Source organism: Lissotriton vulgaris, chromosome 8 (assembly GCF_964263255.1).
Source record: "Lissotriton vulgaris chromosome 8, aLisVul1.2, whole genome shotgun sequence".
NCBI lineage: Eukaryota > Metazoa > Chordata > Amphibia > Caudata > Salamandridae > Lissotriton > Lissotriton vulgaris.
Genome location: NC_141696.1, coordinates 636,235,194 through 636,249,294, shown reverse-complemented (window position 1 = coordinate 636,249,294; position 14,101 = coordinate 636,235,194). Strand labels below are relative to the sequence as shown.

At 54.6% G+C, this 14,101-nt stretch overlaps 1 protein-coding gene across 1 annotated transcript in view; it reads right to left on the bottom strand.

Annotated features, from left to right (window-relative positions):
* POLA1 (DNA polymerase alpha 1, catalytic subunit) overlaps positions 1-14,101 on the bottom strand; it is a 2,033,948-nt gene that overhangs the window by 535,396 nt on the left and 1,484,451 nt on the right. The window contains exon 32 of the mRNA XM_086934515.1: positions 3,326-3,500. Within this exon, the coding sequence (XP_086790641.1) occupies positions 3,326-3,500 (175 nt within the window). The remainder of the gene's footprint in view (positions 1-3,325; positions 3,501-14,101) is intronic.

The window sequence follows — 14,101 nt, the reverse complement described above, 5'->3', positions numbered from 1 at the left end:
CGTCTAAGTACTCCGGCGACGTCCTTCCGGCGCTAACGACGCCGACTACGGACGCGAACGACGCCTACCGACGTGCAGTGGTATTGCTACGCAAAAGTTTCCAAGATCCAGTCTGACGCCTGGGGATATTCTAAGGTAAGGAATCTATCACTAACGTGTCTCTTTCAGATTGGACAAGCGGGCCGAAAGCAATTTCACCCAGCGCTCTCGCTGGGACTTCGGCTTAAGATGCTGACAAGCTTTGCAGTCCGTTGAATCATGGTGCTCGCCCACACACCACATGCAAATAGAGTGAGGGTCCATCGCCGACATCTGATGCGTACAAGAAGTACACATCTTGAAACCCAATGGCATTCGCACACTGTTCTCAGCGCAAGGCGTTAAAAGAAGGCCTAAAACAGGTCAAGACATACAATCCGGATCCGCATTGCACGCGTAAAAGAAGTAAACTAATGTCAGCGCACTGGGGTGGGACTTATGTGACCTCGCTGACGCCACGTACGAGGACGTCAGGGCGGAGTCACGTGGTGCCATCCCCCAGCTCGCAGAGACGCTGTGGCAAAATAAAAAAAAATCCGGATCCAGTCTCATGCCTGGGGATAATTCTACGTTAAGGAATCTACGTTAAGGAATCTGCGGCTAGCAGTCTCTATCAGATGCCAGAAACAAAGCCTTTCCTGGGCAGAGTAGTTCACACCTCCCCCAGACCAGGAAGAGCCATCTGTGGCAGGGGAGCTTCAAAAGCCTGGCAGTCTTTTTAATGTGAACCCCCAGTCTTTCCAGCTATCAGGAGCAGGCCCACTTCCTGTCTCCCCTCCTTTTCGGCAGGAAGACAGGTGGGGAAAACAAGCCAGCCCAGAAGGTGTCCCCACCTCTGCCAACTCCACCACTCAGGTGAGGGAGGCGAAGTGAAGCCCACTCTTCAGTGCCCGCCATCTTGCAGATGGCAGGCACTCCCCAATCAGGATTAGGGATTGTGCTCACTACCCGACGTGGGGAGAGCACTCCAAGGGTGTAGTTACCCTAAGGTCAGTAGCCTATAGGCTACTGACCTAGAGACAGCTAAACCCCCCCCTAAATACAGTATTTAGGGGGCAGCCCTGAACCAAGAAAGCAGACCAGAACCTGCAACAAGAAAAGAAGAAAAAGGACCGAACAGCCGTAGGCTGAAGCTAACAAGAGAAAGACGCCCACTGACTTGGTCCCAGCACTACCAGCCTGTCTCCACCTCAAACCTTCTGCAAAATTCCTGGGTGTCCTGCAGCCAGCAACCTCAGAAAACCCAGAGGAATTGGATGCCTTCAACCACAAAGACTGTCTCCAGTGAACACCAGATTTGTTCATTTGCAACCTCTGGCTCCGGCCAGAGACCAGAATCCGCACCACTCTGCAGTCGCCGTCCACGGCCCAAGTACAGGAGGTGGGCAAACACCACGAAGAGGTCCCCCTGGCAAGCCAAACCAGACATCCGGCGACCCCTGACCTGCCTCGAACCTCCAGCCGATGCCTGCAGCCTAAATCCGGAAGGTCCCCCCAACCGAGACCGGAGCCGGCAAGAATATCAGACCCCAAAAGGCACCCCTGCACCCGACGTCCTACGGCTTTGGGTGGCCAAACGGACGGTGCCTAACCGACCCCCAACCTCTCTCTTGAAATGGTGGTCACACCCAGAAGACCTTCGTCCCTAAACCTGCAGTGTCTTTGAAAACATGAAATTCGCCATTGCAAACAACAGGGCACCAGTCGTCGAAACTGAACCGGCTGCCCTAGGGCCAATGAGGGTGCACCTCATACCAATTGTCCTCAACTGTGTCCTCTTCATAAGGGTCCATAGAACATTCTCAAATTTCTTCCTCTGGTTCCGCATTGGGGAGGGGGCATTGGTGCCGGGGGGAATGTCCTTGGTTGGCCCCCATCCAGCTCCGAGACGGGTAGGACGATGGGGTTGGCATTGGCAGCTCCAGGGGCATCAGCACTGGATTTGACGCATATCAAGCTGTCAGTCTTCTCTGGATCAAACTGGAGGTTCTTTGGTCCCAACTATCGTAGAGAGCAAACCTGATGGTGTGGTTCCAGGTGGGATCACACCCAGTCCTGTGTGCTCCACATGGGCCGGACTGACTAAAAATGAGGGCCATGGCCTCATAAAATTCCTTCAGCTAGGTGGGGGTAGCTTCAGCTCTGGAAAAATCAGGGAAGTGCGGAGTGGACCCAGGATCAGACCTAGCAGACACTTGTGGCCTTGAGTGCCAACATTCCCATGTCTCATTGGATTACGACCGACATGGGGAAGTCGAAATACAGTTGGACTTCGACTTCTTGTGTTTGTGGAACTTCCCTGATGCCCTTCGAGCGTCACAGAGTCGACCGACATCAAGGAGCTTGAAGGATCGCTTCCTTAGTGCATGGAGCGGCAGACCTCACATGCCTTGGAGTCGTATCCCAGCTCCAGGCACCACAAAACCCATGAAGTCCGCAGGACCAGCACCGATATTTGCCTGTGACAGGCCCCAAATGGTTTGAAACCAGGCTGTTTCTTGAGTGACATCTAAACATCAGGAGAAAAATCTCAGAAAAAACGTAGATAAAAAGTCAAAAAAACAAGACAATAAATAAATAAATAAATCACGGAGGGGTAGCTCAATCCAGGTAAGGAAATTACTGACGTTGGTGCGCAAAGGTGGCGCCTACATGTACACTGTGGACGCCACTTCCATTATGGTTGCCGCTGAACAGAACTACGCCACCTACCAGCACGAAGGATTACTGCTCGATAATCTTTCTGATCCCATTGGACGTCAGGGAATATTCTCAAGTAAGTAATCTGTGGCTAGAAATCTATATCAGATCGGTCATTTTTTTTATCTCTTATTATAGTCCTTTTCTTGAATTGTTGCCTGAGAATATTATGAACTATTGCAGTCCTTTGTATGGCATTTTGTATTCTGTGAGAAGTTAATAAAGATTTGCAATACAAAAATGTTTTAATCAGAACTTTTACACTTCCCCAGATATTTCTCCTAAGCTACAGCTGGCACAAAGTGCAAATACACTTTACAATAGGGGAGAGGATGTGGCCTCACGCTAGGGCGGTCAACCTCAAATCTGGGGAACAGGGTTCGAGTCTCTGCAACAATGCTCAACATCCTGTGATTCTGGGCAAATCACTTAAGCTCTCTGTGCCTAACAAAAATCAATGTGTCCTTGTGTAATGCAACTGGTGCTCATGTAAAGAACTCGGATACCTGATACCTTCGGGTCAAGTTTGCGCTATATAAAACTCCAGTAAAATAAATAAATACAAAATAAACCAAGGCACACTTACCCAACCATGCTGCAATAAGAGCAGAGTCAATTCCATCTATTGGCTCGCAGATTCGAGCTACCACTGGGTGAATTTGTTGAGACAGATAGTACTTTGTGTCAATCTGAAGATTGTCTTGCTTTTGTAGTTGTTCTAAAGCATATGCTCTCTGACTGGCACTCAGGGTTGAACCGTCCTACAAAAAGGAATAGATAAAAGCATAAACTAGCAGAAGGAGATCAGATAAGACTTCACCCTAATGAACAAGTTACTTACCTTCGGTAACAATATATCTGTAAGAAACATTACTAGTGATAGATTTATTACCTTAGAATTACCCCGAGGCGTCAGACTGGATTCGGAAAGTTTTCATCAGCAGTACCCCTGCGCGTCGGAAGGTGGCGTTGCACGGCTCCGGATCCATTGTTGGTGTCGTGGTCACAGAGATGACTTTGCGGCAGCTACTTACGCAGCCCTCGCACGCCGACGTTAGTTCTGTACATGTCTTTCCATGCCAGAAAACGCAGCGCCATGCTAGATACTGACCACTGGTGCCTTGAAACTAGGGCCCTCAAAGGGATGACCTTAACCCTAGAAATCAGTTCGCAGAACGGGGAGGATGGGTGGGGCGGTAAAGAATCTATCACTACTAATGAAATTCTGAAAGAGGGGCAGAAAGGAGATCCACAGCCTTTGCTGTGCACCATGCCTCAAATTTGTTCCACCTGCAGGCGTATACCAACCTAGTGGAGGGACGCCTGGCTGCCAGAATGACATCACAGACTTTAGGAGGCAAGTCGAAAGGCATCAACTGCCGCCGCTCAATCTCCACGCAAAGAAGTGGAGGCTGGACAGGTTCAGGTGGAGGACCGTCCCCTGCAACAGAACATCCTCCCTTAGAGGCAGTTGGATCAGAGGGATTGATGGCCATACTGAGTAGCTCGGGATACTATACTCTTTGAGCCCAGTCTGAAGCCACAAGAATGACTTGGGCCTAGTTACGCCAGATCTTCAGCACGCTGGGTAGAAGAGGTATAGGCGGAAAGGCGTACAACAGACCGCAACTCCACTTGTGACAAAAAGCGTCGCCTAGCGACTGCCGCCATGGAAATTTCAATGTGCAGAACTGCTGACATTGCACTTTCTCTTCGGTGGCGAATAGATCTAACCAAGGCTCTCCCCACTGTTGAAAGAGACCTTGCGCCACGTCCGAGTGAAGACGTCATTCGTGATCCATCATGCACCTACGGCTGGTTTGTTCACCCTGGCGTTCAGTGAACCTGCCAGTTGTTTACCCACCAGGGAATTGCCCTGCTGTTCCAGCCATATCCAGAGGCGCAGAACCTCCTGACATAGGGTCTACGACCGCACTCCGCACTGTTTGTTGCAGTACCACATGGCGGTGGTGTGGACTGGAACACCTGCCCCACTTTCCCTTTGACAGAGGGAAGGAATGCCTTCAGTGAAAGTTGGATCGCCTGAAGATTGATATGGAGCTTGGACTCCGCTGGAGACCTGAGGCCTCTCATCTCCGCCTCTACCATGTGGCCCCCCAAACCCAGGAGGGACGAGTCCGTCACCACTGTGTGCTCTGGTTGGGGAAGGTAGAGGGATTAGCCCGGGACCCAGTGTCGGTTCATGATCCACCACTGCAGCTGCAGTGCAGTGGCCTCTGAGATCTGGACGTAACCTAACAGGTTCCACTGATGCTGCGCCCACTGGAACTTCAGGTCCCACAGCAGAACCCGCATATGCCATTTGGCATGAGTGACCATGAGGATGCAGGAGGCCATGAGGTCCAACAGCCTCAGGGTCATCCTGACCGAAACCAAGGATAGAGGCCAAAAGATAAGAATCATAGCCCGAATATCCTGGACTCACCGTTTGGGAGGATAGGCCCGAAACTTTGTTGTGTCCAGAACCACTCCGATGAAGAGGAGCTTCTGCGAAGGAATCAGGTGCGGCTTAGGCACATTGATGGAGAACCCCAGCAAATGCTGGAGGTTGGCAGTAGTCTGGAGGTGGGAACCGACTGCCTTGGGCGAGCCCGCCTTCAACAGTCAGTTGTCAAGATAGGGGAAGACTGGAACCCCTGATGAGCTGCGACCACCACCATCACTTGAACGTGACGTGAACACCAGAGGGAGGCTGATGAGGCCAAAGGGGAGCACGGTAAACTGAAAGTGCTCGTGGCCTACTGTGAACCGCAGGTAACGCCGGCAGGACGGTAATGTGGAAATATGCATCCTGCAAGTCCAATGTTATCATCCGGTCTCCAGGGTCGAGAGCAGACCCGACCTGAGCCAAAGTGAGCATCTTGAACGTCTCCTTCCCGAGGCAGCGATTGACGTCCCTGAGGTCCAAGATAGGACGCACGCACTTGTCCTTCTTGGGCACCAGAAAGTAGTGGGAATAACATCCACGTCTGACTCTGGCGCAGGAACGCGCTCGATGGCCCCCTTGGCCAAGAGGGCAGCGACTTCCTGTTGTAGCAGTTCCAAGTGATCCCCCGACATGCAGTGGTACTGGGGTGGCATGGCTAGAGGGGTAGTCTCGAAGGGGAGGGGAGGAAGTAGCCCCTCCGGACTAGGTCTAAAACCCACCTGAATCCCGCCCCCCACTGGCGTTTGATGGTTCTGAAAGACCGGAATAGGAAAGTTTTGGGGCAGTAATGGCCGGGGTGGAAGTGGACTGACCCGCCCGCTGGCTCCCAGTACCACCTTTGCGGTTCTTACATCTGCGGCCGCTCTGAGACTGCTGCAGCCTGTGGCTCTGAAGCAAACGTGCTAGGGCGCCCCTTCCATTGCCACAAAAGGAGCGAAAAGCAGAAGGCGGAGGAGGGTGAGTGGCCGATAGGCCCAAGGACTTGGCCGTGGTCCGTGAGTCCTTAAAACGCTCCACGCGCTATCTGCCTTGTTGACAAAAAGGCTAATGCCATCAAAGGGCATGTCCATCAGGGTGATCTGGACATCCCCCGAGAAGCCAGAAGTCCTCAGCCAGGCGTGACGGCGGAGCGCCACCATCGTGGAAATCGATCTGCCCAACGAGTTGGCGGTGTCAAGGCCGCATCATATTGTGAACTTGGCTGCATCTCTCCCCTCAGCAATAGCCTTCGAGAGCACTGTCCGCGCCTCTTCCGGACACGGAGGCAGCACTTGCGCCATCGTATCGGACACAGAGTGGGAGTAGCGGCCCAAGAGGCATGCAGTGCTCACAGACAGCAGCCATGAATTGGCAGCAGAAAAAATCTTCTTCCCAAATTGTTCAAGTCTCTTGAATTCCCTGTCCGGGGTTCGGGTAGCGAATGCGCTCTGGGACGTTGAGGCTTGGACTACCAAGCTCTCAGGGGTGGGGTGTTGGGAGAGGAAAATTGGTCGCCCGGGGCCAAGCGATGGGCCATGCCTCATTGAAAAGCAGCAGTGGCTCCGCAGAGGTAGCAGCCGGCTGAGGTACTTCTGACAGGAGGTTAGCCCTGACGCACAAGTTACTTACCTTCGGTAACGATATACCTGTAAGAAACAGTAGTTAGTGTTAGATTCCTTACCTTAGAATATTCCCAGGCGTCAGACTGGATCCGGAAAGTTTTGCGTAGCAGTACCCCTGTGCGTCGGTAGGAGTCGTCTGCGGCTCCGCGTCCGTTGTTGGTGTCATTGGCGCCGGGATGACGTCGCCGGAGTACTTAGACGCCGCCCTCTCGCGCTGATGTCAGTTCTTATACACAGCTTTTCCGCGCCAGGAACGCAGAGCCATGATAAAAACAGACACTGCTGCCATAAAACTAGGGCCCTCAAAAAGATGTACCTTAACCCTAGATATCGGTTCGCAGAACGAGGAGGATGGGTGGGGCAGTAAGGAATCTAACACTAACTACTGTTTCTTTTAGATATATTGTTACAGAAGGTAAGTAACTTGTGCATCTGAAAGAAACAGGTTAGTGCTAGATTTCTTACCTTAGAATAGATACCCAAGCAATACCAACCCCGGTGGTGGGCCTGCGAACCAATGATCACACCAGAAAGTCCTGGAGAACAGAACGTCCGAAAAAGCCATCTCTCCGGACTTGGCTGTCCAGGCAGTAGTGTCTAGCGAACGTGTGCAGCGAGGCCCACGCAGTTGCCTGACAGATGTCCTGCAAGGGGACTCCCCGAACCAGGGCAGTAGTAGCTGCTGTGGCCAGAGTGGAATGGGCCCTCAACCCAACACATGGCTCCTTTTTAGCCAAAGAGTAGCATACCTTGATGCACAACACGACTCACCGAGAGATGGTCAGTTTGTGCACCGCCCGACCCTTCTTAGCGCCCACGTAACCAACAAAGAGCTGGTCGTCCACCCGGAACTGGCTTGTGCAATCCAGATAGAATAAGAGCACACGTTTTGGGTCCAGACGGTGGAGCCTCTCTTCCTCTTTCAAGGGATGCGGAGGCGGAAAGAAGGTGGGAAAGGTGATGGATTGCCCAATGTGGAAGGCTGTGACTACCTTGGGCAGGAAAGAGGGAGGCGTTCTCAAGACAACTTTGTCCGGAAGGACAGAAAGGAAAGGAGGTTTGGAAGCAAGAGCATGAAGCTCACTCACTCTCCTGGCAGAGGTGATGGCAACCAGGAAGACAGTCTAAAGAGTGAGAAGACGAAGAGGGCAATTGTGAAGTAGCTCGAAAGGAGCGCAATCAAATAAGTCAGAACAATGTTCAAGTCCCACTGAAGCATCACAAAAGGAACAGGAGGAAACATGTGAGTGATGCCCTTCAAGAATCTATTTACAACTGGGGACTTGAACAGAGAAGGCTGATCAGGAAGCCTTAAGAAGGCTGAAATGGCAGAGAGGTAGCCTTTGACAGTGCCAGAGCAGAGCCCTGCTGGGCAAGCGAAAGAGGAGAATCTCTGAAAGGGGGCAGAAAGGTGATCCACGGCCTTTGCTGTGCAATATGCCCCAAATTTGTTCCACCTGCAGGCGTATACTGATTTTGTGGAGGGACGCCTAGCTGCCAGAATGACTTCACCGACTTCAGGAGGCAAGTCAAATGGCCTCAACTGTCGCCGCCCAATCTCCACGCATGGAGGTGGTGACTGGACAGGTTCGGGTGGAGGACCGTCCCCTGGTGTTGCGACAGAAGGTCCTCCTGAAGAGGCAGACGAATCGGGGGATCGACTGACATGCTAAGTAGCTCGGGATACCAGTATCTTCGTGCCCAGTCCGGAGCCACAAGGATGACTTGGGCCCGGTCGCGCCTGATCTTCTTCAGCACTCTGGGCAGAGGTGGTATAGGCAGAAAGGCGTACAATAGACGCAGCTCCACTCGCAACGAAAAGCGTCTCCGAGCGAGTGTCGCCTTAGAAATGCCAACGCGCAGAACTGATGACATTGTGCGTTCTCTTCGGTGGCGAATAGATCTAATCAAGGCTCTCCCCATCGCTGAAAGAGGCCTTGCGCCACGTCCGAGTTCAGACTCCATTCGCGATCCATCATGCACCGGCGGCTGAGTTCAGACGCCCTGGCGTTCAGGGAACCTGCCAGGTGTTGAACCACCAGGGTGACGCCATGACGTTCCAGCCATTGCCAGAGGCGCAGAGCCTCCTGCCAAAGGGTCCACGACCCCACCCGCCCTGTTTGTTGCAGTACCACATGGCGGTGGTGTTGTTGTCTGAACACCTGCACTATACTTCCCCGGACAGAGGGAAGGAATGCCTTCAGTGCAAGTCGGATCGCCCGCAGCTCCAGAAGGTTGATATGAAGCCTGGACTCCGCCGGAGACCTCTGATCTTCGCCTCTCCCATGTGGCCCCCCCAGCCCAGGAGGGACACGCCCGTCACAACTACGTGCTCCTGTTGGGGTAGGGAGAGGGTTCTGCCGCTGACCCAATCGCGGTCCGTGAGCCACCACTGCAACTGTCTCGCAGTGCCCCCCGAGATCAGGACGTGGTCGGACAGGTTGCCCTGATGCTGGACCCACTGAAACTTCAGCTCCCACTGCAGAGCCCGCATCCGCCACCAGGCGTGATGCACCAGAAGGATGCAGTAGGCCATCAGCCCCCAGGAGCCGCAGCGTCTACTTGACCGAGACTCGGGATGAAGGCCAAATGATCGGAATCAGAGCCTGAATATGGAGTCGAGTACCGCTCCGATGATGAGGAGCTTCTGAGAGGGACACAGGTGTGACTTCGGCACATTGATGGAGAACCCCAGCAGGTGCAAGAGGTCGGCCGTTGTCTAGAGGTGGCCGACGGCTGTCTGGGGCCAGCCCGCCTTCAACAAACAGTCATCGGGACAGGGGAAGACTGATACCCCTAATCTGCGCAGATGGGCTGCAACCACCGCCATCACTTTTGTGAACACCCAAGGGGTGCTGGTAAGGCCGAAGGGGAGCACGGTAAACTGAAAGTGCTTGAGGCCTACTGTGAACCGCAGGTAACGCCGGTGGGCAGGCAGGTCGGGGATGTGAAAATATGCATCATGCAAGTCCAACGCTACCATCCAGTCTTCTTGGTCTAGGGCAGCTAAGACCTGAGCCAATGTCAGCATCTTGAACAACTTCTTCCGGAGGAAGCCGTTGACATTCCGCAGGTCCAAGATAGGGCGTAGGCCCCCTTTGCCTTTCTTGGAAACCAGAAAGTGGTGGGAGTAACAACCACATCCAACTTCTGGCCCAGGAACGCGCTTGATAGCCCCCTTGGCCAAGAGGGCCGCAACTTCCTCTTGCAGAAGTTGCAAGTGATCCCCCGACACGCGGTGGTACTGCTGTGTATGGCTGGAGGGGTCGCCTCGAAGGGGAGGGAGTAGCCCCTTCGGACGATTTGCAGCACCCACCTGTCCGATGTGATGGAGCGCCAGTGGCGGAGGTGATGGCGAACCCTGCCCCCCACTGGCGTTGAATGGGCGTGCAAGTTCGGACTGGGAAGGCTTTGAGGCGGATGCTGCGGGGGTGGATGTGGACTGGCTGCGCCGCTGTCCCCTGGCAATGCCACGGCACTTACCACGTCTGCTGCTGCGCTGGATGTTAGTCTGCAGCCCGTGGCTGGCAGGACGTGAAAAGGACTTGGCTGTAGCCCTGGAGTCTTTGAAAGTCAAGCGCACTGTCTGCCTTGTCGCCAAAGAGGTGACGGCCATGAAACGGAAAGTCCATGAGGGAATTCTGGACATCAGCCGAAAAGTTGATGGACCTCGGCCAGGCGTGGCGGCGAACCACCACTGTCGTGGAAATCGCCCTGCCCAGCGAGTCCGTGGTATCCAGCCCACATCGGATAGAATACCGTGCTGCATCCCGCCTTTCCGCAAGTGCTTGAGCGAGCTTGACCTGGGCCTCCTACGGGCAAGCTGGCAGCACGTCCGCGACCCACAGAGAGTGGGTATAACGGCCCAAAAGGCAAGCAGTGTTGACCGACCGCAACCCTAAACTAAGTGAGGAGAACAGCTTCTTACCGAACTGCTCATACCTTTTGGATTCCCGATCAGGTGGTGCAGTCGGGAATGCGGTCTGGGAGTTAAGAGGCCTGGATACCCAGGCTCTCGGGGGTGTGGTGGGTGGACAGGAAGCTAGGGTTGCCCGGGGCCGGGCGGAGGCGCCAGGCCACGTTCCGATATACAGAGGACCTGTAGCGGGCCTGGACCAAGTGCCCAACAGAACATCAGTAAGGGCCCCATTAAACGGCAGTAGAGGCTCCGAAGAGCTTGCCTGCGGTTTAAGGACCTCTGTGAGGAGGTTAGTCCTCACAGCCACGACGGGGAGCTCAAGACCAAAGGTCTTGGCCGCCCTTGTCAGCACCACGCTGTAAGCAGCCCCCTCCTCCGTAGCCACGGTAGGAGGGGAGACAAGGCCAGTGTCGGTCGAAGTGTCCAAACCACTGGCCTCCCCTAGATCCACTGCCCAGTCCTGAAACGACTGGCACTCTCGTGCCAGAGGGTCCTCAGACCCCTCCCATCTCCTGATAGTCAGGTTCAAAGAATGGGGCCGGATCATAGAAGAACTGCTCTTCTCTCGGCGTCGAATGCGGCGTCGAGCGAAGCCAGTCCGACGTCGGATCCGGACCGAGGGAGGGACCGTAGACGAATTCGTCCGGGGACGGTGTCTGGGGCGACACCCTGGGGATCGGCGCCGTCTGAGGGGTCGTAAGGTCGACCAGCGTCGACCAGGATCCGGTGGGGCCCTGCGGCGTCGGGACCGGAGTCGTCGATGGCGCAGGGGCCGAAGCACCCGGCCCGCTTGGGCTCCCAGTCGGGGCCGCGGGGCCTGAAGGCACCATAGCATGACCCGACAGAGCGACCTCATGGCCATGAGGAAGGCATCAATCTACTCCGGCGTCGCGTTCAGCCCAGGGACAGGTAGGTATGGAGCTGGCAGCGGCGCCTGCGGTTCCGGTGGAGCCACGTGGGCGGTGTCGCCCGAACCCCCGGCCGCATCGCGCGAGAGGAGTCGGAAGAGCGATGTTGTCTCTTCAACTTCTTGTACCTCTTATCTGAGGACTTGGAGCCCGACGAATGGTGTTGACTCGTCGAGCTGCGATGACTGTAGCCCGCGACCGGTCCTTCGACCTCCTCCTTGGCCTGGACCATGAACCATGAACGGCGCGGGGCCGACTGCCGGAGTTCAAGGCGCTTACGGGACCGCTTCCGCCTAGCCTTCGACGTCAAGGCCCGGCAGTCAGGGCACGACTTGTCATCATGGTCGGCCCCAAGGCAATACAGGCACCGGCTATGGGGGTCGGTAACCAACATCAGTCGGTTGCAATCGGCACAAGGCTTGAACCCGGGCATCCCTACCGGCATCGATAGTCTTATGACTCGAAACAGGATCAAAAAGATCTTAAAAGTTAGTCAAAAAGTGATTAAGGAGTACTACTTTTTCCGGATCTGCGCTTGTTGGCGCGGAAAAAAGAAGAACTGACATAAGCACGCGAGGACACCATCTAAGTACTCCGGCGACGTCATCCCGGCGCCGACGGCGACTGACGCGGAGCCGCATACGACGCCTACCCACGCTCAGGGGTACTGCTACGCAAAACTTTCCGGATCCAGTCTGACGCCTGGGGATATTCTAAGGTAAGGAATCTAACACTAACCTGTTTCTTTGAGATGGCCATGGTAGGGAGTTGGAGGGCCTCGGCCCCCCTACACAACACCACTGCATAACTTGCACCCTCCTCCGTAGTCACGGTAGGAGTAAGCATGCCAAGGTCAGGAGAGGTGTCAAGACCGCTGGCATCCCCAAGTTCCTCTTCCCAGTCCAGGTCTTACTCACACTGAGCTGTGAGAGGGTCCTCAGACCCCTTCCAGTCCTCCCCTTCTTCCTCAGGCTGATGTATAGGCTGAAAATATGGAGGCTGGACATAGGGGTAGAAAGGCCCCATTGGCGTTGGAATCGGCGCAGATTGACGCCGTTGCGGCTCCGTGTCTATGTCGGGGCTGAAACCGTGGGCGGCATCGTCTGGTAAAACACACAAGATAATGGACGGAATGTTGCACAATGGCAAAACATTCACCCCCAGTCACAGATCTGGGTTTATTTCATCGTTATTTTGCTCACCAAGCCACCCCAGTTCAGACATGGCCATATGCAAATCAGTCTTGACCCTGTGCCTCATGGGAACAGTCCAGCCCGAACTGCCAAGCCATGTCTTTCCTGGACTGGAATCAAGCATCCTAGGACCGGTTTCTGGCTATCAGCCGGCTTCAGCCAGGAAAGCTTGACTAGTGGCATCGTCCGGTGCCACTGGTGACGTCTGAGGTGGTGCCGGCGGGGTCCACGTCTGTGTAACAAGGTCAACAGGCATCAACCGTGATCCAGGCCTGGATCCTTGGGGGTCCTGCAGCGCAGAAGCCTGAGCCGAAAGCAATGCCGGAGCCACCAACAGTGAAGAGCGAGGACCCCCAGTCGGGCTTGCGAGCCCGAAGGCACACCAACAGGACCAGACAGAACTAAGAGGAGGGCCATGACTGACAAAGTCCTGCAGCTGGGCCGGAGTAGCCGACGGACCCGGGAAGGGGAAGTAGGCCGACGGCGACACCGTAGGTGTAGGAGAGTAGGGTCTGCAATCCTATGATCACCCAGATTTTTTGCTTTTGTTTCACTGGTTTACGACTTTCTCCGGCTGTGGGCCTGCCAATCAGACCCACAGCCTAGCTGTTCTCTCGCTAAATTGACATGTGTACCTTAGGTGCATTACCCAATTGGAACTGGGCCACCTTGTCAGACCCTGTAACTAAGGGCCTAGGTGTACCCAGGGCCTACCAGGGGCTGAAGCATGTATTATGCCACCCCTGGATGGCCATCTAAATCTGACACAACTGGCTGCACGACAGCTGGGGCAAGGTGGTGTAATCACCCTTTGCTTTAGATATAGTATACCTATATCTAACCCTAAAATGGACACCCGGATTCCTATCAGTCACTCCAATGGCAGGCCTTGACAATCCTGAAGGCAGAGTGCGTGGAATCGTGTGAATTGGCGCTCTGGCATGAGCCGAGCCCGGTTGCAGCTTGCGGAACCAAGACCCAATGGCTGTTCCATGATAACGCGTACCATATCGCTAACTTCGGTATCGCGTTATCAAAACATGTCGAGTAAGGTGTCATACGAATCGGGATACTGACCCCTCACCAATGCTGGCGACGGGGTTAGCATTCCACCCTTCTAGAGGGACACGCCATGTACGTAACTGTGAACCCCGGTTAAAGTTAACTGAAGCCTCAGCTCCACAAAATGGATGCTGCCACCACAGACACGAGTCTGACCTCCTGCTGCTGGGAGTCCTTCCAGCAAGGAGAGCTTGGACAAAGGGTTTCCTGTCCGGGGCGGTGCTCGCACC